The sequence below is a fragment of the Mesoplodon densirostris genome, chromosome 15, assembly GCF_025265405.1.
Source record: "Mesoplodon densirostris isolate mMesDen1 chromosome 15, mMesDen1 primary haplotype, whole genome shotgun sequence".
NCBI classification, from domain to species: domain Eukaryota; kingdom Metazoa; phylum Chordata; class Mammalia; order Artiodactyla; family Ziphiidae; genus Mesoplodon; species Mesoplodon densirostris.
Window position 1 is genome coordinate 23,627,111 of NC_082675.1, and position 22,404 is coordinate 23,649,514.

The 22,404-nt window shown below is 55.1% G+C and overlaps 2 protein-coding genes across 4 annotated transcripts in view; one reads left to right on the plus strand and one right to left on the minus strand.

Annotated features, from left to right (window-relative positions):
* SF3A1 (splicing factor 3a subunit 1) overlaps nucleotides 1-6,249 on the minus strand; it is a 20,052-nt gene extending 13,803 nt beyond the window's left edge. Inside the window, exons 1-2 of the mRNA XM_060118389.1 lie at nucleotides 6,047-6,249; nucleotides 2,984-3,105 (exon numbers count right to left, since the gene is read on the minus strand). Of these exons, the coding sequence (XP_059974372.1) occupies nucleotides 2,984-3,105; nucleotides 6,047-6,109 (185 nt within the window). The 5' untranslated portion in view covers nucleotides 6,110-6,249. The remainder of the gene's footprint in view (nucleotides 1-2,983; nucleotides 3,106-6,046) is intronic.
* On the plus strand, nucleotides 5,999-21,087 carry CCDC157 (coiled-coil domain containing 157). Of its 3 annotated transcripts, XM_060118390.1 has the most exons (11): nucleotides 5,999-6,456; nucleotides 12,293-12,551; nucleotides 14,461-14,632; nucleotides 15,333-15,978; nucleotides 16,672-16,749; nucleotides 17,106-17,296; nucleotides 17,665-17,841; nucleotides 18,010-18,178; nucleotides 19,268-19,407; nucleotides 19,859-19,947; nucleotides 20,037-21,087. In XM_060118390.1, the coding sequence occupies exons 1-11, from the start codon at nucleotides 6,411-6,413 to the stop codon at nucleotides 20,284-20,286; spliced, it is 2,217 nt and encodes a 738-aa protein (XP_059974373.1). In that variant the 5' UTR covers nucleotides 5,999-6,410; the 3' UTR covers nucleotides 20,287-21,087. The 3 variants fall into 3 exon arrangements, with proteins under 3 accessions (XP_059974373.1, XP_059974374.1, XP_059974375.1); XM_060118391.1 differs by lacking the exon at nucleotides 16,672-16,749; XM_060118392.1 differs by lacking the exons at nucleotides 19,859-19,947; nucleotides 20,037-21,087 and having other exon boundaries at nucleotides 18,434-19,333.
* Nucleotides 21,088-22,404: the final 1,317 nt, after the last annotated feature.

The following is a 22,404-nucleotide window of genomic DNA, read 5'->3' on the forward strand; positions in this document are numbered from 1 at the left end:
GAGATGATCTGGGGGGTTTCCATCACTCCTCTGACCAGAGCCCTGCACTCAGAGGTGCCCCAAACACACCAAGGGACAGCTCCAGAGGCTGGTCGCAGCCGGGTCACTACACTTTCATACCCTGGTCCTGTCAGTTGAAGACAGGGCAGGAGACAGGGTGCAGGTGACGCTGTGCCCCAGTTTAGCCACCATGGCAGTGGTCATCAGCACCCTGGCTAGCTCCTCCACAAGTTCTGGTCACACTCTGCAGCGTGACTAACACCATGAGGTCTGAATGTGACAATGCATTAGTCCAGCTGAAACCCCATGCTTGAGGAAGCAGCATTCTTCCACCCCCTTAAATAATGCAAGCCACACAAGGATGAGGGTAAATGTGTATTTAAATATGGCTAAACTAGGCCACCATACAAAGGGCTGCTAGAAAAAGGGGCTCTGGTTGTCTCCTCTACCACCGCCTCCTAAGTCATAACCTCACATCTGGGAACAATCTGAAATATAAAACAACGAGAACGCAGGTATGTTCATTCCAAGCTACTCTGTTGTTTAAATTAGCTTAATGTTAATTTCAGAATTATATTCTCTAACACAAGGAATAGATTTCAGCAGAAAAAGACATGATTCTGACTCAACCTAGCTGGTGGGACTTTTTAAGAGTAATTTCCCTTAGTTTCTTGACAGTAAAATACAGGGAAGGGAAGACCAAACCTAGAGAGAAAAAATTCCTTTTGGAAAACCACACTGGGTTGGTGATTTTTTACTCTATGCTCCATCAATCAATACACGCGAACCCAACAGAAGTAAAGCAGAGGGTCCTGCATGTCTGCTTTTAACCCAGAGTGAGATGCTGCTCTGTCCCTTCACAGCAACATAAACAAAAGCAAGTCCACAGATTTCAAAAATGCCTACAAGGCAATCATCAGAGTCAAAAATAGATCTAGAGATGTGGACATATAGATTTATTATTAAGGGAACTTGGAGAGATTCTTATTTTGGGGGCTGGCACAAAATTACTGGAAAGCTACTTGGCAAAATAAGAAATATTTAAAAATGCTCTTTTAGCCAGTAATGTGCCACACAGAATTTTCTTCTAGGAAAACAATCTAAAAGGGAAAGAATATGCTCAGAGACTTCCCCATAGCTTCATTTGCCAAACTGAAATGTTGGAAACAACTTCAAAGGAAAATACAGAGGAGTCATCCAAGTCAAGGAAGGCCCATCACCTTAACATGGTGCATCCTTTCCAGAGAGGACCATGCAGCACCAGGAGCCCGTGGAGCAACACAGGAAAATGCTTACAACACAGTGCAAATGGAAAAAGCAGGATATGAAAGTATCTCTACTAGTATTACAAGAATCTAAAAAAGGATGCCAAGGGCCAGAAGGAAACAGGAAAAAGTGAAAACAGCTAGTAGAAGCTATTCTGGTCGCGAGACTGAGGTGATTCTTCCTCTTACACTCTTTTCCTATTTATTGTTTTAAATAGGAAAACATATCAGGAGGTGGACTTCCCTGGTGGTGCAGTGGTTAAGAATCTGCCTGCCAATGCAGGGGACACTGCAGTTCAAGCCCCAGTCTGGGAAGATGCCACATATTGCGGATGACCTAAGCCCACGCACCACAAATACTGAGCCTGTGCTCTAGAGCCCACGAGCCACAACTACTGAGCCCATGTGCCACAACTGCTGAAGCCCACATGCCTAGAGCCCGTGCTCTGCCACAAGCCACCGCAATGAGAAGCCCATGCACCGCAACAAAGAGTAGCCCCTGCTCGCCGCAACTAGAGAAAGCCTGCACGCAGCCATGAAGACCCAACGCAGCCAAAAGTAAATTAATTAATTTAAAAAAAAAAATCAGGGGACAAAGGGAAGAATAAGCGTTGCTATGAAATATTAAACTTATAAACACAACACCTGCTGCCCTAAATCTGACATGGCCTAATAGTGTTCAATCAAGCACAGAGCTGTTTTAACCCAATATCCAGGTTGGTCAAAGCCCCTGAAATGTGAAAGGTTCACCCGCATGGAGCCTGACAGAGTGAAAGACATCAACCAGAGTTACCTCTTTCTATGTTTCATTTAAAAAAGAGGTTGAGAAAGGAAGGACCCATCTGTTAAATGATGCATCGTGATGGGGATGCCTCAGGGTCAAGGTGTGGCTCCCTGGAGAGCATATGCCCTGACTGAGGGCAGCAGTCTGCTCAAGGCCAGCTACTGCTTCCATGCAAGGAGCCGTCCAATTCAGCAAGAGAAGCCAGAAATCCAGATTTACTGTGCAATCTCATTTTTAAACAGTGACAACTAATTCAAAAGTTAAAAAATTATATATTGTTGAGAATGAACAAAAAGATCTGTAGGCTGGATGTGGCCTGCTAGCTGCCAAAGAAATACTTGAAATGTCCTAAACTAGGGGATGGTTGACCTCTGGAGTCAAGTGACCATCAAGAAGACTCCATTTGAGGAAGTGTAATGGGGAGGAACAAGAGGAAATCAAGCGGATTTCCATGCCATCTGAGGTAATAGCTACATGAGGTACCCAAACTGCACTCAGTCCCCTCACCCCTGCCTTACAACAATTCTAGGTGGTATTTTATTCCATTTTGCAGATGGGTCAAAGGAAATGCAGTCCTTGCACAATAAGAATGATCAACTCCCTTTTGTCTTCCTAAGGCCAGCAGCTCAGATACACACACACATTATCCATGACAAAGCAGCTTTCCAGGTATTTCCTTAGGCTCGGTTTGGAAGCACAGGTTCTTGGTGACTCTGGAGCTGGGTGTGCCTTGTACTCTGCCACCACCATACCATGTTAGAGATGCCAGTCCTGCCCACTGCCTACCTCACACCATGCTGTGGTTTTAGATGAGCTGACAGGCCTAAGCCAACAATACCACTCTAAAAACCCAAGTGTTACCCTTGTGCAAATTCAGGAGCTCTTGATGCTCAAATCTACCCGTGACCCACACGAGCAGGAGTAGCTATGTTACCTGGCCACGAAGCTGGCAGTCTTGTCAACGATATTCCTGACCTCTGGAGGAGGGTAAATAATCCCCACCACTGGCTTGGAAGGGGTAGAATCCTCCTTTGAAGATGCTTCCTCTTCTGTGGGCTGTGAAAACAGGAAAAGGAAGGTCTTAAAGTTCCTGGCTTGGTGCCAGATGCCCACCGTTAAACTCCTCTAGGATATTACTGAGAATACACTCTCCCGCCCAATTCATCGAGACTTCCCTTGAGTCAGGAACCTCTGCTCCAGAAGAGCCGCTCTCTCAACTGCTCTGTGCTTCCATGGGACTTTCCCAGGGAACCAATGAAAAGAGCAGCCTCCCTGGCTCCCCTCCAGCTAGAGCATCTCTGACACTGGGAATCTGCATTTTTACCAAGTGTCCATGTGATTCAGATGGAGGGGGGAAGTCTAACCATGTTCTGAGAAACCACATTCCAGAATCCAGAAGGCCATCTCTGTATCCCCACCCTTGGATGTGCCTGATACAGGATATGTAAGAATTGTCTGCTGAATAAAGAAATGGGAAACTCCTTGCCGGCCACTTCTTCTGCCTTGAATGCCCTTTCCCTCTGCATCCATTCCATAGTCTAAACCATCACTTAATGTTCAAATGTTTTGTGAAACTCCACTGGAATACTCAACATTAACTGCCCCATAAATTCCAATATTCTTTCCTCACCAGCTTCTTCCCCTTAGTAAACAAAGGGTCAAGTCTCTCATTTTAGAAAAAAAGTTTCCCCCCTGCCCTCATGTTCCTTTCTGCTACTGCCTGCTCCCCACCTTCCTCTGGTAGCTAAACAGCCTGAGTTCTCTCAGCCTTGCCGTTCCCACTTGCTCACCTCCCATTTGATCCCCCTTCATTTCAAGTGCTCATGCCAAAGTCAAAAATGACGGCCTATAGCCAGCTACATTGGTTATCTGGCCGTGTGACCTGACCAGTGACTGCTCCTTCACAAAACTCTCAACTCCCAGGTCCCATTCTCACCTGTATTTCCTTTTTTTTTTTTTTTTTTTTTTTTTTTGCGATACGCGAGCCTCTCCCTTTGCGGAGCACAGGCTCTGGACGCACAGGCCCAGCGGCTGTGGCTCACGGGCCCAGCCGCTCCGCGGCATGTGGGATCTTCCCGGACCGGGGCATGAACCTGTGTCCCCTGCATCGGCAGGCAGACTCTCAACCACTGCACCACCAGGGAAACCTGTATTTCCTTCTTGCTCACCATTCCATCCAAGCTTCTCTCCTGGTTCCTGTTTCACCTCCTGCCCTATAGTGTTAGGGGTCCCCAAAATTCTGTTCTTGGTTCTCTTCACACTATACACACTGTCCTCAGTCAGGCACTTACAAAACGTCCTCCACTTCCCCTATCACCTGTAGGCTGAACCATTCTACCCCCGTCAACATCCCACATCACTCTTATGTGCCACACAGCTTTAGATCCAGCAGTCCTGGGCACTTTCATCTCTAACCACTTTCCTCATGAACGGCCAACCATGCCTCCAGTCATCCAGGGCAGAAACGTGGGTCTCTTCTCCCTTTCTCAGCCTACACATTCAATGATAAGAACATTTATCAAGCACAGAGTAGATTCCATATACTTTCCTAAGCACTTTAAGCATATTAAATCTATAACCCTTACAGAACCCTAAGAGGTTAAGTACTCTTACTATTATATTATTGTCTTGTCATTTTACAGATGGACAAACTGAGGAATGGAGACCTTAACTGGCCCAGTGGCAGAACCAAGATTCCAATGCATCACTTTGGAGGGAGAGCCTGCACCACAGCCCTTTTGTGATCTGAGCTTGCCCATCCCCTCTGTCCCATGCCCCAGCCACAATCTAGGCCAGGCTCTTAACATCTTTTGAATAACATGACTAACCTGTCCTCCTAGCAATTCTCCCCATCACTGTTTACCTGAATTTCTGAAACACAAATATGTCACTATCCGGCTTACATCCTTTCCTTTTCTCCCAATAGCCTGCTAGGAAAACTTCAAATCCCCAGAAATACACCTCTTAACCACCACTTTCCCAACGCTATGCTTTAACCTTCTTTACTCTTGACAAGAGGCACCATCTGATTCCCACCTTGGTATCTTGGCACTTATCTGGTATTACCTTGGTTATTTTTCCCCAAGATACTGGGAAAATGCCAGGGATACATAGGTATTTGCGGTGGTCAGCATACAGGATGTGCTCAGTAAATGTTTGCTGAATGAATAAAGAATGGTATTTCCCTTCCCAATCACTCATCTAGTGAACTACTGATTCATTCTTCTAAACGCAATTTACCTTTCACGCCGGTGGGCTTCACCTACCTTAATCTCCCCTATATCCCACCAAAGCAATCTTGATTAGAATTCCTGTCTCCTTTGTACTTGATACTTGTATCACACTGCAATTACTGACCAACGTCTTTCCTCCTTAGTTGACTGAGATCTTTTGAAGGGCTGGCTGAAACTGTATCATTTATGGTAACTGAGGCAATAAACATTTATTGAGTATTCACTTATATCTGTCTCCCCACTAGTGTGTGAGCTCCCTAAATAAAGCAAGAACTGCGCTTCATTCATTCCGTCGGAGCCTGGCACGGTGTCTGGCTTAGAGTAAGCACTAGACAGATGCTGAGAATTAACGTTCAAAGATGCACCGTGCAGGCTGGGAAATTAGGGACTCCTGGGCAAAGACTGGGAGCCGGTGGGCCCAATTAACACAGAAGACCGGTGGATGCGCTGGATCAGTACTTGTCAAACTTCAATGAATCATCTTGAGAGCTTGTTAAAATGCAGATTCTGATTTAAAAGGTCTAGGGTGGAAACTCAGAATTTCTAATAAACTCCCAGGTGATGCTAGCCGGTCCGCGGACCCCACTTTGAGAACTACTGTTCTAACAGGCTTGTTTCGCTACCAGAAGGTAGGCGGGAAGCGCGCTGCCTCCTGGGACCTGGAGTCCCTCCAAGCCCTCCCAAACCGCCGTTTCTTCCTGCACGAGTAAAGAGGGCCCGCGCCCGAGGGGAGGGCCCAGGTCGAGGTGCGGGGGTCGTGGTACCTGTTTGGGCTCGGTGGCCGCGGGCGGCGGCGGGGGCACCGCCTGCACGGGTCCGGCCGGCATGACTGCGACGCTCAGGGCTGCCAGTCCGCCTCTGTATAGGTGAGCTGTGTGGCGTCAAAGCGGCTTCCCCGCACCAACAGTACAACAAGCTCGCAAAATGGCGGCGGCCGAGCGAGTCGTCGCCGAGCGAGTCGTCGCCGAGGGGGGCGAGGCTGACGCACTTCCGGGACCGCCCCTTCTCCGTGACGTAAATTCCCGCCCCTCCTTCTCGAGAGACGCCGTTGCCGTGGCAGCGGTCGGGGAACCGGGATAGGTTTTGCCGGGGATCCCAGGAGCGGCAGGCGCACCTGGGGGCAGTTTCATGAGCCGACCAGACACAGTGGCTGAGGCTGCGACGCCGGAGCCTGGTGAGACGTTTTACATCTCCCGCCGACGCCCTCGCACGCACCCCACGGCCCCGGCCCCCCTCCCCTTTACTCCACCAGAAGATTCCTCTCTCCCTCCGACCCCCGCCTTCCAAGGCCCCCGCTCTCTCCCATTGGCCTCCCATTTTGGCCAAAGCCCCGCCTCCCTATTCCCCCAGCCCCCTCTTGCTTTCAGGCCCACCTCTTTCAGACCCCATTACCAAATCTCAATCCCTAATTCCCACGGGTCCCTTTTCCCGCGGGCCTGCCTTTTCCAGTTCCACCCCTGCCTTCCATAGTCCCGTCCTGAAACCCCGTAGACCAACTCAAATCAAGGCTTCCTCTTTAGGCACCACCCCCCAACGCCCGCAGGTTGGTCCCTGCGGACCACTTCCCCGCTCCGCAGCATAGCTCGAATGCCTCCCTTTTCGCTTCCCCTCCTGAGATCCTCTCCTCCCTTTCCCCTCTCTCCCAACTCCTGAACCCTGGCCTGGACTTCAATTTCTTCACCTGTGAAATGGGGGTGGGGTGGGGGAGGGGGGATAGGAAAAGATGCCCTCCCAAGTCTCCTCCCCGTCTCTCTTCCTCACATACACATCATAGCTGGTTTATGTCACTGTTATTATTAATGTTGAATTATAATGGTAGTTAGGATTTATTGAACACGTACCATGAGCCAGACCGTGTGCCAAACACTACATGCATTCCATCATTTATTTCGTATAGCAACTTACTTACAGGTGAGGACAAAGAGGTTCACATCCTCAGTTCACATGGTGGAGTGGGAATCCAAACCCAGGCCATTCTCTACTAGTGCAGTTACTTACTCCTTTGTCTTCACTGGAGTCTTTCAGTGTCCCCAGGGATCCAGGCAATTAGTACTCCTGAGTCAGAGACTGACACTGCCATTTAGATGGTTTTAGAGTTTCCAAAGTGTTTCCATGGGTGCACCGGCCAGGAGGGAGGCATAATCTTTACCTGAGGGGTAGGGTCCCAGGGGTCTCGAGAGAGAAGCGGGAGAAGAGAGGGAAGGGACTCGAATGTTGAACGGGAGTGCAGGAAGGGCTCCTTCACTTCTCTGTGAGTTAAAAGTCCACCTTGGGCTGAGGGGCCTGAGGAGAGGCAGAGTTACCTGCTGCTCCCACACCAGGGTAGTGGTGGCTCAATTAGTGCCAGCACTTGTGTGATCTCAGGAACAGTGCGGGGCTGGCAGCTTCAGGGAGAGGGTTCTACTCAGGACCCAGGAATTACAGAGAAAGCCTGTGTCAAATGTTCCTTCACGTCACACACACACACACGTTTCTCAAAACAGGCTTGTATCTGCAAATCCCCACTGTTCAGAAGAAACGACGTAGGGTAACCTCGGATGTTTTTCAATGTTGTGTTTTGCTCTCATATATTCTTACTGCTTTGGCATTTGCTGCTGCTCATCAGAACCAGAATCTAACATCTGGCCCCAGATGGCCCCAGATGGCAGCTGTAGTTATTTGAGGGTGAACAGGTCACTGTTTCTTCATGTCTGCACAAGCAAGCTCCTGAGTTCCAGGTGCTTTGCCACCTGAAAACCCTTCCTCCCGGGGTGGGATTTCTCGCTTGCTCTATTTATTTCCTTCCTGCCTTTCCAGGAAGGAAAGCCAGAATGTCTCAGTTGTTTTTTCTGTTTGTTTCTGCCTCATTCTTTGGGGACATAACACCTCATGGGTGGCAATATTTTATGAGAGGCCATCACTGGGGCAACATTTGTATGTGGGAAGTGGACCTGTGTGTGTGTGTGTGTGTGTGTGTGTGTGTGTGTGTGTGTATTTTGGGGACTCATCACCCCACCTGTGGGTGGAACTGTAGAGCTGACACACCAAGACTTGCCCCCTGCAGAGACCCTCAGACATAGATGGTGCTTCCTGGGGGACAGTGCTCTGTGTGCCCTGCTCTGTCCCTATCCCTGACACAATGCCCAACATGTAGAAGATACTCAGTCACCATCTGCTTAATGAACACAGGATCTGACCCCCTACCCCTGCACTGTCCAATATAGTAGCCCCCAGCCCATGTGGTGCTGTATATGAAAATGGTGGCTGGTCCAAATTGGGATGTGCTATAAGTGTCAAATAGACATTGGATTTTGAGACTTAATGCAAAACAATAGACTTAATATTTTATATTGATTTAACATTGAAGAGATATTTTGGGTATATTAAGTAATAGATGTTATTAAAATTCATTTACCTCTTTCTTTTTAGTTTTTTTAATGTGGCGAGTATAAAATTTTAAAACCCATACATGGCTTGCATTATATTTCTTTTGTCCAGTGCTGCTCTAGAAGTAGTATGGCCTGAAGACAGAGCAGAGATGTTGGACTCAAGAGTCCCAGCTCCCTGGGCCTCCCTGGTGGCGCAGTGGTTGAGAGTCCGCCTGCCGATGCAGGGGATACGGGTTCGTGCCCCGGTCTGGGAGGATCCCATATGCCGCGGAGCGGCTGGGCCCGTGAGCCATGGCCGCTGGGCCTGCGCGTCCGGAGCCTGTGCTCCGCAGCGGGAGAGGCCACAACAGTGAGAGGCCCACATACCGCAAAAAGAAAAAAAAAAAAAAAAAGAGTCCCAGCTCCCTGACTGATCTTAGGCTAGCCCCCTAACTTCCCAAAGCCTCAGTTTCTTCATCTGTTTAAAGGAGGTGGATTTGGGGACTTCCCTGGCAGTCTAGTGGTTAGGACTCTGCTTCCAATGCAGGGGGCGTGAGTTCAATCCCTGGTCAGGGAACTAAGATCCCACGTGCCGCGTGGTGCAGCCAAAAAATAAAAATAAATAAATAAAGGAGGTGGATTTGGGAAGTGGCCAACAGTAGGTCCTGTAGTCAGAGCCAGCAGTGCTCAGGCTCAAGGCTGGCAACCCCACCTGCCCTTTCCCTCACCCCATCCTCCAGCCTGAAACAACCCCCTTCTTCTGGGACAGCCTCCTCCCTGCCCCCCACCCCCAGGAAGCCCTCCCTGAGTGCCCACTCCCTCACTCTCCCTACATCCACTCCCAGGGGCTGCAGAGCTGGACACAGGAAGCCAGGCACCTGGCTGAGTCTCTGACCCTGAGCCCCTGACCCTGAGCCCGAAAGCCCGCAGGCAAGTCCAAGAGCTGGGGGCACTCAGACATCCAGCTCCACGGACAGGCACCTGTGCAGAGGTGAGGACATGGCCCAGTCCTCTGGGAGGCCGGAGAGGCTGGCTTGCCCTCAGGAACCACCCTGGGGCCTCTGGGTTTCCCTGCACCTGTGGGCACAGGCAGGCCCTCGGGTCCCAGCCCAGGTGGCCAGGTCATACTGCAGTGAACTCAAAAACGGTCTATGTGCTCGCAGGGAGACGGATTCCCAACTGCAAATAATGACTCAGTGATTCCATGCCACTGTGGTGTGTACTGGGAGGGAAAAGAACAGGCTGCTTTGAGAATTGTAACAGGGGACCTCACCAGCCCAGGGATCTGAGGGAGGCATCTTATTTAGACAGAGTATGGGGAGGAAGCATATTCTGTGGGGGTGAGACGCCGAGGTGCAAGGGGGTGCTTTGCAGAGGGGAGAGGGCGACCCTCAGTAAGGCTGGGGCAGTGGTCTGGGGGAGGTGGAGGGTATGGAGCAGTGTTGATGGACAGAGGTGGTGGGTTCTCAGTGTGGGTGGGATGTGGAGCTGGCAGCACTGGGTGCCTGGATGTGGGGATAAAGGAAAGGGATTCGAGGAAGTGCCCAGGTGCTTCCAGTGAGGGTGCCATTTTCTGTGATGAGGAAGGTTGGGAGATGGAAACAGGTTGGAGGAAGAGAGGTTTCCCTGCCAGGCCTGGACTTCCTGGGGGCCTAAATCCTGCCCGAGCAGCCCCTGCTGCAGGGTGGGGCTTTGGTGCAAGGAACTTTCTGCTGCTGAGAAAACCACAAAGGACAAGGGGCCCCCACTGCAGGGTGGGGAGGGACCAGGGCTCGGCATCCACAGGGCTGCTGGCTCTGACACCTGCTGTCAGAGGCCTGCAAAGAGCCACGGGAGGGGCCAGACCTTCTGAGTCAAGGGCCAGGGATGGTTCATCCAAATCACTGTCTTCAGATGCCCACACATGGCAAAGATGGAAGGGAAGCAATCTGTGCAGGCCGCAGGGGAGAACAGGAAATATGGAAGGTAGATAGCAGCTCCAGACAAGGATGGTCTTTGCTATTGTTACTGCTAGTAATAGTAATCACAGTAATAATTGTTACTATGGCTGCAGAACTTTTACTGGTGCCTTGCCCTGGACCAAACACTTTTTAATTTTTTTTTTTTTTTTTTTTTGCTTCGTTGGGTCTTCATTGCTGCCCGCGGGCTTTCTCTAGTTGTGGTGAGCAGGGGCTACTCTTTGTTGTGGTGTGCGGGCTTCTCATTGCGGTGGCTTCTCTTGTTGCGGCGCGTGGGCTTCAGTAGTTGTGGCACGAGGGCTCAGTAGTTGTGGCTCACAGGCTTTGTTGCTGCGCGGCATGTGGGATTTTCCCAGACCAGGGAACCAACCTGTGTCCCCTGCATTGGCAGGCGGATTCTTAACCACCGCACCACCAGGGAAGTCCTGGACCAAGCACGTTACTTGCAGATACTACCTGGCCTGATGGGGGATGGTGTCCCCATCTTACAAGTGAGACAGCTGGAGCTCAGAGGGGTGCAGTGACTTGCCCATGACCACACAGCCAGAAAGGGGCAGGACTGGGACCCCTGTATCAACATATAATGGACCCCCTGTCACCAGAGTGATTAGGATAGCTATCCATACAAATTTTCAGGTGTTCCTCTCTTACACTGCAGGACTTGTTTTCCTCCCAAAGTCAAGGTATTTTAAATTTTCTTTGTGGATTCTTTTTCTTTTCTCCATTCAATTACTAGTCGTTCATTTGTCAGTGAGCATCTGCAATAGGCCAGGCCCCAGACTGCCATACTGGTGATACCACAGTGACTGAGGTGTGGTGAGGACCTGTCCTAGAGAGCAGAGGCCGTTCCTGCAGAGAGCAATCAGGGCCAAGATGGGGGAAGCCCAGAGGGAGTATCTAAGCCAGCCTGGAGGGTGCTCAGGGAAGGCTTCCTGGAGGACGTGATGTCCGGGAACCCTGAAGGATGAGAGGAGTTAGGCAGGTGATGGGAATTGGATGGGGGAAGCATGACTCAGATGGAAGAGACAGATGGGCATGGATTCAGAAACGAGTGCCTGCACAGGAGCTGCTGCTTGTAGCTGATGGTATGTGGAGTGGAGGGGAGGGGAGGTGACGAGAGAGGACAAGGGGAGGGGTGTGCCTGGAGGTAGCCTTTCTCCCAAGGGCCAAAGTGAGTCCTGAGGGGTTGTTGGACAGTGTGATGTGGTCAGATAGGCTTGGCCCAGGTCTCCATAGCAGAAGTGGATCAGATTCCAGTGGGCAGGCCTGTGGCCCAGCTGGAACTGCTGCTGCAGTCCAGGCAGGAGACGAGAGTGGCCAGGGGGTGGTCCAGTGCTCCCTGTCATACTGTAGCTACAACTGTCTTTTCGTTGTCAGTATCCTGTCCAGTGCTTTGCTCAGGGAGGGAAGGACAGCAGGTACATCCTCATGCACAGCTGTATCCACCCAGCACTTAGCAGGGGCCTGGGCACACAGGTCCTCAGAGGGACTTGTGGACCGAGGGAATCAGTAGTGTGGGCGTGGGGTAGGGTGGATGAGAGGGAGGCTGGTGAGGTCACCCACAAGCAGGTCCCAAAGGGGCCGGGGAACCGACTTCTCCCCAGGGTCGAGGTTGCATTTCAGCAGGTTTTCTGGGGTTTTCGGAAGCTTCCTCCAGCAGCAGCCACATGGCTCTGGCTAATGGGGTCCTCTCTGTCCACCCCAGGAGCCACAAGGATGGCACACCTGCTGGGCAGCCAGGCCTGCATGGACAGCCTGCGCAGAGACCTCACCGACCTTCAGGGTGCCATCGTGGACGTGTTCTCACGTGCCGGGCCCGTGCGCTTCCCCTCCTGGAAGTTCCCTGACCGCATGGCCTGTGACCTGGACATGGTGGCCCTGCTAGAGCACTACGACCACGTGCCGGGTGACCCCGAGTTCACGCAGCTGTCCCACGCTGTGCTGCTGGAGCTGGTCATCGACAGGTGAGAGCCTGGACCCAACCTGGTCATCTCAGGATGCTGGCACCCACCCCATACACCAGGAGCAGCCACAGGATCCACTTCCGGCGGGGGTGATGACATTAATGACAACAATCACCTTTGACCGGATGCTGTCGGGGGCCAGCTTGCTTCAGGGCCCTCATAGCGAGCTCACCTGTGTCGTGCTGTGCTATGTGTCTTTTTTTTTTTTGCGGTACGCGGGCTTCTCACTGTTGTGGCCTCTCCCCTTGCGGAGCACAGGCTCCGGACGCGCAGGCTCAGCGGCCATGGCTCACGGGCCCAGCCGCTCCGCGGCATGTGGGATCTTCCCGGACCGGGGCACGAACCCGTGTCCCCTGCGTCGGCAAGCGGGCTCTCAACCACTGCGCCACCAGGGAAGCCCCTGTGCTGTGTGTCTTATAGTCCACCTTCAGGGAGTTGCTGGCCACCCTGTTGGTCTCTGTGACACCACAGCTCTGACGGCTACTTCTCCAGCCACCGCCAGCTGCTTCCTTAGGGTTTCTGTGTGTCGAGGACACTACAGCTGCTGCTCAGACTTTCCATCCCAGGCTGTTTTTCCTGTCCCTTCCATGTGTCACAGGGCCAGACATGGGATGTGCTTTTCCAGATCTTGGCCCTGCTGGGAAGGAGGCCAGTGGATTCCCCTGCAGCCCCACCACTTCTACACTGTCATTCACATTAGCATGGTTGTCAGCCTCTACTCCCTGGGGACCGCAGCCCAGGCTCCATGTGCTCCAAACCCTGCAAGCTAATGAAGTCACGGGGGCCAGACAGGCAGGGACCCCAGCAGTTTGGGGATGACCTGCCTGGAGACAATTAGAAGCCAGGGTAACCACTCAGAGGCCTGGAGGAGCCGACGGTGTGAAAGCACTACCTGGACCCTGTAGGGGGCTGAACATGTGTGAGCCCAGAACACACCTTCCTTCCTTGCTGTGCCCTCTGCTAGGAGTGCCCCGCCTACTCGTCCCTGGACTGGCCGAGCCCGTCAGGGCCCAGTTCACCCATCCGCCTTCTAGAAAGCTGGAGCTGACCTGCCTTCCCACCCCTCGCCTGGCCCCTGTCCAGGCCACTCTCCACCCTCCAGTGCTGCTCATTCATTGTCCCCATTCACAGAGGAGGACACCTTGGCCCAGAGAGGGGTATGGCCTGGAGCGGTCAGCACCCCCTCCCCCAGGCCCTCTCTGCCCAAGGGCACAGTTGGTTTGGGATGACCCTCCTGCACCTGCAACAAGTTGAGGTCACTTATCTGCCCGTATGTTTTGTAAACACAGTACCTCTTCTTTAAAACAGCCTGATTCCCATGCAAATACCTACTTCTCTTCCCAACACCTTTTCCTTACAATTAGCCCCTGACTCGGGGTAGGATAGGGACCTGGCTCTCTCACTCCAGTCTCCGTTGTTGTCGCAGAAGCAGCTCGTCCCACAGAAGAACCCCCGCCCCCAACTAGAATCAGGAAACTGCAGGGCACACTGCCCTGCACACTCACCCTGAGGCTGTGCGCAGCCTCCTCCGCTTTGGGGGTCTCAGCTGGGTCCTCCGCGAGTTGAAGGCTCTGAGCCACATGGTGGAAGGCAGCCACTTACCCAGCACTTTCTGAGGGCTCTGGACACAACCAAGGCAAGGCCCGGCCTCCCAGAGCCTCCCAGTCCAGTGGGGAGCAGCCAGGCAGAAGTGCTGCCACCCAGGAGGCCCCAAAGTGGCCCCAAGCTTAGCCTTCAGGGAGCGCTTCCTGGAAGAAGTGGCTCTTGGGTCGGGCAGAGCATATTCTGAGACGCTCCAAGTATCTGACGCCCAGGCCAGTTCCCAGAGCAGGAGGCTGCTGGTCGTGTGGTGTGAGGGCACACTGGCGCTGGGCTCTGCCCCAGCCAACCCTGCCGTCTCTGCCCACAGGCTCCTGCTGCTGCTTCGGAGCTGTGCGAGCTACTTGGAGAACCTCGGCTTGGAGCAGACGGTGCCCCCAACCAGGGCTGCCAGGCCTTGCATGTCTGTGGGGCTCACGGTGCGGCACTTCTGGAACAGCCTGCTGAGGCTGGTCATGCTCATTCGGCAGGTGGCCCCCCAGGTGGGTTGGCCACCCGCTTCCCCAACTGCGGTCACCCTCACACCAGTCCACCTGCCTCAGGCTCCTCGCACACCACATGTGCACTGCATCTGTCGCTGGCTCCACTCTGGAGCCCCCACTCAAGGCCCATGCAGCCTGGCAGTTCGCAATGCAGGCCTTTGGGGTCATGTGTGGGCCACCTGGTTCTGCAGTTTACACTGTGGGGCTTTGGAAAAATCCTACCTAGTCTGAACCTCAGTTTGTTCATCTGTGCAGCAGGGGTGATAACAGTCCCTACCTCCCAGGGCATTGTTGGGAAATGATGTTTGTATGAACCCCATTTGTTATGGGTTATTCCGTAACCCTCACAACCACCTGGTGGGCAGGGCCACTGTCACCATAATGGGACGGAAACTGAAACTGAGAGTGGTTTCAGCAACACAAGAGCAGACAAATCCGCTAAGCAAGGGCCCAGTACCTGGCAGCTGTGTCTGTCACTGTATTACCCTCCCAGTGCCAGGCAGGTAACAGCATGGAGCCTGGGCTTGGTAAGCTGAGGCAGCTGAAAGGAGGAGGCTTGCTCTGTCACTCACGTTGGTATCAAATATCGTCTGAAAGTCTGAGCATCAGGAGTGGCTGCTGTCACAGAAATCCCCAGAGAGCTGGTCACCTCCCAGGCCCGTCTCCCTCACCTGCTCTCCCTTTCTTTTCCTGACTACAGAAAAGGGCAAACCAAGGGGAGACCCCCACCTCCAAGCCCACAGCCAAGGGCAAGCCAGCCAGGAGCCCTGAATTTGCAACCACCAAGCTCATCAAGCCCACCTCCCCAATGCCAGGCTTGCCCCAGACCTGCCAAGAGCTGGACAGACTCCCTGTCAGCGTCTCCCTGCAGTGTCCAGCCAGGATGGCCGAAAACCCCAGGAGTGTCCACTCCCAGACTGTGGAGACAGCCCTGGTGCCCTGTGATGCATGCACCAGCGTCCAGGGCAGCCTGCGGGAGGTGGGCAAGATGGTCATCAGCCTGTGTCAGAGCCAGAACTTGCCCTCGTCCTTAGGCCAGTTCCAGCATCTGGTGCAGGACAGCATGGGGCTCAGGCCACTGCCGGCCACCACTGTGGGCCACTGGGCGGCCGAGCAGAGCAAAGACCTGAAACGCCTCAGCAAGCACATGGGGGCCCTCACTCAGCTTGTGGGGCCCCTCAGGGCCCAGCTGGAGGAGGCTAAGGGGCAGAAGGACAGACTGAGGAAGCAGGTGGGCGAGCTGGAGCAGGCCCTGCAGCAGGAGCAGGGGGCACACCAGCGGCAGGCGGATGAGGCCAAGCAGCGCCTGGCCCAGTGGGAGCGCGACAGGCAGCAGCTGCTCGCAGGTCTGTGCCTGAGGCCGGACCCTCAGTGCCAGGCTCTGCCACAGCCTGAGCATGGGCTCCCCCAGGAGCATACCCCACAACGGGGCTGTGGGTGCTGGGAGTCGGTGTGGAAGAAACCTGGACTGGGAGCAGGCAGCAGACACAGGGAAGGGAAGGCAGGGGAAAAGCGGTGTGCTCATCAAGCCGGTTACACTGCGGGCAACTGGAGCTTAATGCCACTGGGGAACGCAGGAGCCCGTGTAGAAGTCCGAGTCGTCCCACGAGAGGGGTGAGGGAGTGGCGGATTCATACACTCACTCCTGTCGGTCACCGAAGGGAACTCCTGGGGAGTTCATCCCCCGGGTAGCTCCAGCCAGCTGAGGCCTCTCTTTGGCTTCAGTAGAAGCCGTCAGGCAGAGAGATGCAGCTATGGCGCTCACAGTGGGCCAGCTCCTGCTGAAGTTGTGAGGCCTGAGGGAGTTGGGCAAGTCACCTCCATGGAGGACACTGAAGCCCAGAGAGTCAGCCAGCCGACAGGAAGCAGAGTGGACAGGGACCCAGGCCTCCTGGCACCTCCCCAGAACTCCTCCCATAAGCCCAGGCACTCCTCCACCCCGGCCAGGGCTGCCACCATGCTGTGGGGTGCACTGGGCGTTGAGGCTGCCAGTCAGGCCCAAGGGAGCCTCTGAAGGGCCTCTCTCTCGGCTGCCATAGAAACAAGTGACCTCAAGACAAAGGTGTCCACCCTGGAGGGGGAGCTGAAGCAGCAGCGGGAGTCCATGCAGGCCGTGGGTGAGGAGCCCTGCCATGGAGCCCTGTACCGTGTGCCCTGTGCTCGGTGGCTGGACCAGCACCCTCTGTCTCTGTCTCCTGGGCTTCGGGGGCAAAGCTAAAGGGAACCACAGAGGAGGCTGGGTCTGACAGGCCACACTGTTGGGTGATGCCACCTCCCACCCAGAGAGTACCTTCTGTTTTCAGAACCCACCTCAGGGTTCAGAGCCCCATTTTGTGGCTGAGGACACTGAGGCCCAGAGATGTGCTGTGACCACCCACCCCCCTTCCCAGGTCTTGTCCTGGGTCAGAGGCAGTGCAGGGACTCCCCAGGGCTCCCCGACTTTACCCCCTTCCCCGCCCGCTCAATCCTGCAGAGTCCAAGGCTCAGGAGCTGCAAGAGGAGGCTGAGCACAGGGCGGAGGCTGAGAGGCAGGCGCAGCAGCTGGAAGAGCAGGTGCAGCTGCTGGCAGGGCGGCTGGACGGAGCCAACCAGCAGATCCGCTGGGCCAGCACAGAGCTGGACAAGGAGAAGGCCCATGTCGACAACATGGTCCGCCACCAGGAGGTGAGGCTGGGAGCCTCGTCAGCGCCTGGTCTCCTGTAACGAAGGCTGCAGGGAGAGAAAGGGCTCCACTGACGGTAGGGAGACACTGGAGACCTGAGGAGAAGAATTCCTGAGTGGCGACTGTGACTGGAGAGAAGTTGGGGCGAGGTCTGCTTTCCAGGGGGGGCGGGATCTCCAAGCTTGGGGGTCCTGGCCTTGCCAGGGTTGGGGTCTGCTCCCTTCTTCCCCCCACCCCTTCCACGGCACGCATGTGCACAGACAGATGTAGCACAAGGGGGTGGGCTTGGATACAGCTGCCTCCTTTGTCCTGTGTGGTTGGGCCTGGCCCCATGGGCCTCATGGCCTCCCTCCTGCCCATCCCGGCTCAGTCCCTGCAGGCCAAACAGCGAGCCCTGCTACAGCAGCTGGACACCCTGGACCAGGAGCGTGAGGAGCTGAGGGGCAGTTTGGCTGAGGCCGAGGCCCAGCGGGTCCACGTGGAGGAGCAGCTGCAGCATGTGCAGAGCGAGAGGGAGCAGGGGCGGTGCCAGCTCCAGGCCCAGCAGGTGTGAACGGGCAGGGCGAGGGGGCAGGGGCGTCACTTCCCTTTCTCTGGAGGAACCTCCAGCCAGCTAAGCACCTGCGGGTCTGCCCCGTGCCTGGGGAGTGGAGGTGATGGGGTGTCCCCAGGGGGCTGGGAGCCGGTCCTCAGCTCTGAGCCTCCCCTGCCCCAGGAGCTGCTGCAGAGTCTGCAGCGAGAGAAGCAAGGCCTGGAGCAGGCAACAGCGGATCTGCAGCTGACCATCTCGGAGCGAGAACGCGAGCTCGTGGAGTTGAGGGAGAGGGAGAGGCTGCTGGTGGCCTTTCCGGACCTGCACAGGCCTGTGGAAGCCCAGATCCAAAGTAGGGGCCCGGGGTTGGTGCAGAGGGGACGCCGGGGCTGGGGTCGGGCAGCTGAGGGCTCATCTGGGCAGGACACGGGTCCACAGCAAGGGTGGCAGAGCCCCCACAACACACAGGTGCTCTGCATGTTACCCACTCCTCTGTGTGGATGGGGACACAGAGGCCCAGTGGGGAGCTGACTGCTCAGGGTCACACAGCCAAATCCAGACCCAGGTCTGGCTACCTGTGTAGCCTGTGCTCTTTACCACGTCACAGGCCAGTCCTTGCTCAGCTTCCATGTCCCCTGTCCTGGCATCTCCCCAAACTACACCATGGGGCCAGCTCCAGGGGCACAGCCCCAACTGTCCAGTGTCCATGGGAGTGCTAGGGGCCCATCTCAGTGGAAGACTGACTGCCCGGCGACCTGGGTTCTCGTCCCAACCCCTCCAGTCCCCTGAAGCTCTGGGGTGAATCCCCGTGCAGAGCTGTTGGGATGATCCACTGCAATCTAGCTTGTCATGGTAAGTCATCATTTGTGAGTGCTGGGCCCTTGTGTTACCCTGTCAACTGCCCCACGAGGCAGGTAGCAGCCGCTTGTGACAAACCAGGAAACTGATAACCAGAGCAGGCAGCACCTTGCCTGGGTTCAGAGTCAGGGGGAGCATCTGTCCCCCCAGCAGTGGGAAAGAACATCCTTGCTGAATTCCTGAGACTCATATCCAAGAGCCGGCTGTGGCTTTGGATGAGTCACTGTCTCTCGAGCCCTCCGAAAACAGGTGGCCTTGTAAGAGCTTCACTTTCTTACCTATGTGCTAAATTTTTGGTGAGCTCCAGGTCCCCGTCAGCTCTCAAATTCTGCAAGGCTTTGGTCACCTCCCAGCAGACAGGGGAGTAGGGAGTGTGTGTGGGGGGGTGGGACAAGGCCTCAGGAGAAAAAAGATGAGATGGCAGGTCCAGTATGCTGACCCCGCCCACCTGCAGGGCCACCAGCAGGGGACCCTAGGCACATACTGGCTGGCGGGCTGGCGTGTCTGCCCTCTGAGGTTCTGTCTCGTTGGGCGCAAGAGGCAGACCTGATGGGGTGGGGTGCCAGATAGTGGGTCTCCACAGGCTCGGGCAACGTCACGGACGACATGGAGAGGCAGGTGCAGGCCAACGACATCCGTATCCGGGTCCTACAGGAGGAGAACGGGCGGCTGCGATCCATGCTGTCTAAGATCCGGGAGGTGGCCCAGCAGGGGGGCCTCAAGGTGGGCAGCATGGCTCCCCCACCTGAAAGCAGCTGGCCCTTGGGGACTTGGAAGAGGCCCCCAACCTAGCAGAGGTCTTCAGCTTCCCCCGGCGAATCTGCCTTCAGCCCAGCTCATTGCACATGGGGCTCTCAGGGGGCTTTAGGCTGTGTTTTTGTGAACCATCTTCCACGATTCAGGAAGGCATGAGGATGTTACCGTGCCTTCTAGCTCCAAATCCCCCCTCTAGCCCTTTGAACATTTATTTCAAGTGCACCAGGAGCCTTGTGAGAAAGCAAACCTTCCCACCCTTACCACGGCTAAGGACAGGCCCTGAAAGGCTTTCCAAACCCTGCCCCTCAGAGGAAGGGGCCGTGGCAACAGGTTCAGGCCCTCCCGCCTCCTCTATGACACCCTCTCTGTTTGCTGCAGAGGGGATCCTGGGCCTTTCTGAGCTTGGTTTTCTTTGCAGCTGATCCCACAGGACCAGCTCTGGGCCCCTCCCAGCAAGGGAATCCACGGAGCAGTGCCCCCAGCCCAGGCCCAGAGAGCATCTCCAGGGTGAGTGAGGCTTTGTCAGAGGCAGGGCACGTGGGGGTGGGGTGGTCCCCCTCCCTCACAGGGGATCTTGCCGTCTGGTCCTCCCTCAGGCCCCTGGGCAGGCGGCACTCACCTGGCAGCAGGACGGCCAGTGCGGGCAGGACCCTGCCGGGCCAGCCCCAGGCCTCCCCGCCTCAGCAGCCCTGCAGTCGACCCAGCAAGTCTTCCCTAGAGGATGTGACCCACTCGACCAACTGTGCCCAGAACCCCATCCGGGCCTTGGCCAGGCTGAGAAGGAGACTGTCACCAAGCCGGGGCCAGGCCAGCCCTGCATACCAGCCCCAGGAGCGGCCCACGTAGCCTGCAGTGGGGTGGGGCTGGAGGGCGGGAAGCTGGCAACCCACCCCATGTAATAAAGCCTAGGCCATCTGCTCACAGCGACCTTGGCCTCACCACACTGGCTCAGCAGGGCAAGAGTCCTTCCTTCCCTATCCTGAGTCCCCAGCCATGTGGGTCATTGGCCAGCAGAGGTCTGGCACACTGTGCACCCTCAGTAAATGGGAGCTTCCTGCCTCCCTCCTGACAGGGGCAGTGGGGGAAGAGGACACACCAAGGGCAGAAAGAAACTTCTAGCACCTGGGCGATGTGAAAGGCAGTCTTTTGATCCCCACAGCAAAGACTAAGGGGTAATATGGACTCAGTGACCCCCACCAATAAAGAGCAGGATCAGGGTAGGGGGTGCACAGGGGAAGGAGAGCAGCCGCCACGGTGGGCCCAGTGAGGACACCTGAGGCAAGGAAGGAGTCAGAGGCCAGGGTCCTGGCTCAGGCTCAGAGAGGCAGGCAGGGACCACCCAGCTGTGAACCTGGGGATGGGGACATTAAGGATCCAAGAAAATCAGCCCCCCTTTCACTGCGGAATGCCTCACCTTCAGGAAACACAAGTCAGAGAGGATTTCTCTAAATCCAGGAGGTTGGATCCCCACGAAGCCACTGAAGGCAGGGCAAGGCTTCACCCAGCCAGAGAGCGGGACACCCCAAGCCAGCCCTGGCTTTCCTAGGCCTGTCCCTTGGGGCCAGGGCACCGATGCCACCAGCCACACCAGGCCTGCAGTAGTCCAGTTTTCCTCACGAAGCCCCCAGCCTGTCCTGAGCCACCCTGCCTGTGAAGGACAGGCGCTAAGACCTTGCTGAGGAGTTCTGGGTGTGGGGGTGGGATGGGGGATGCTCTTGGCTTTCTATGACAGTTTTCCCTGGTCAGGAGGCCAACAAGTAGAACACCTCAGTTTACAGAGAAAAGTCAAGAAGAGCTGTGTATGTAGCTGAATTGGCATGGCCACAGGCTGCCCAACTCTTGCTTCTGTGGAGCCCGGGGGCTGGCTGAGGGAGCCTGGGCTGTCTGGACTGGGCCCCTCCCAGGTGAGAGCCAGCCCTCAGGTGTGCTCCCTGAGGCAGGCGGCCCAGGCCCAAGTGCAGGGGGAGGACCTGTCACAGCCCGGCTCCTCTCTGCATCCATTCAGTAGCTCACAGGTCTGTAGGTCAGAAGTCCGGGCCCTGTGTGGGTGGGTTCTCTGCTCAGGGCCTTACAAGGCTGAAATCAAAGCATCTGCCAGGGGCTTCCTTGGTGACACAGTGGTTAAGAATCCGCCTGCCAATGCAGAGGACACAGGTTTGAGCCCTGGTCCGGGAAGATCCCACGTGCCGCGGAGCAACTAAGCCCGTGCGCCACAACTACTGAGCCTGTGCTCTAGAGCCCAAGAGCCACAACTACTGATCCTGCGTGCCACAACTACTGAAGCCTGCATACCTAGAGCCCGTGCTCCACAACGAGAAGCCACTGCAGTGAGAAGCCCGTGCACCACAACAAAGAGTAGCCTCCGCTTGCCCCAACTAGAGAAAGCCCGCGCACAGCAACAAAGACCCAACGCAGCCAAAAAATAAAAAATAAATAATAAAATAAAAAAAGCATCTGCCTTTCTTTTGCAAGGGTGTGGGGCAGAATCCAGGCTCATTCCGATTGTGGGCAGAATTCTGGTTCTTGCAGCTGTTGAACTGGTGTCCATTTCCTTGCTGGCCGCTGTTGGGGCTACTCTGGGCTCTGAGAGGCCATCCAACTTCTTGCCACATGGCCCCTCCATCTTCAAGTCGGCAACAGAGAATTTCTCAGGCATTGAATCCCCTCCATGGTTCAAATTTCTGAATTCCTCTCCTTCCACCAGCTGGAGAAAACTCTCTACTTTTAATGGGCTCATGTGGTTAGGTCAGGCCCACTTGGATGCTTTCCCATATTAAGGTCAACTGTGCCATATAACATAACCTAATCATGGGAGTAAAATCCATCAGCGTCATAGTGCCAGGATCCCATAAGGCGTGTCCACGGGGGCTGGAGGAATCTTGGGGGCCATTTTAGAATCCGCCTCCCACGGGCAGTAGACTCCAGGGTGACTTGTTTATCTTAAAACATCCACACAAATTTTAC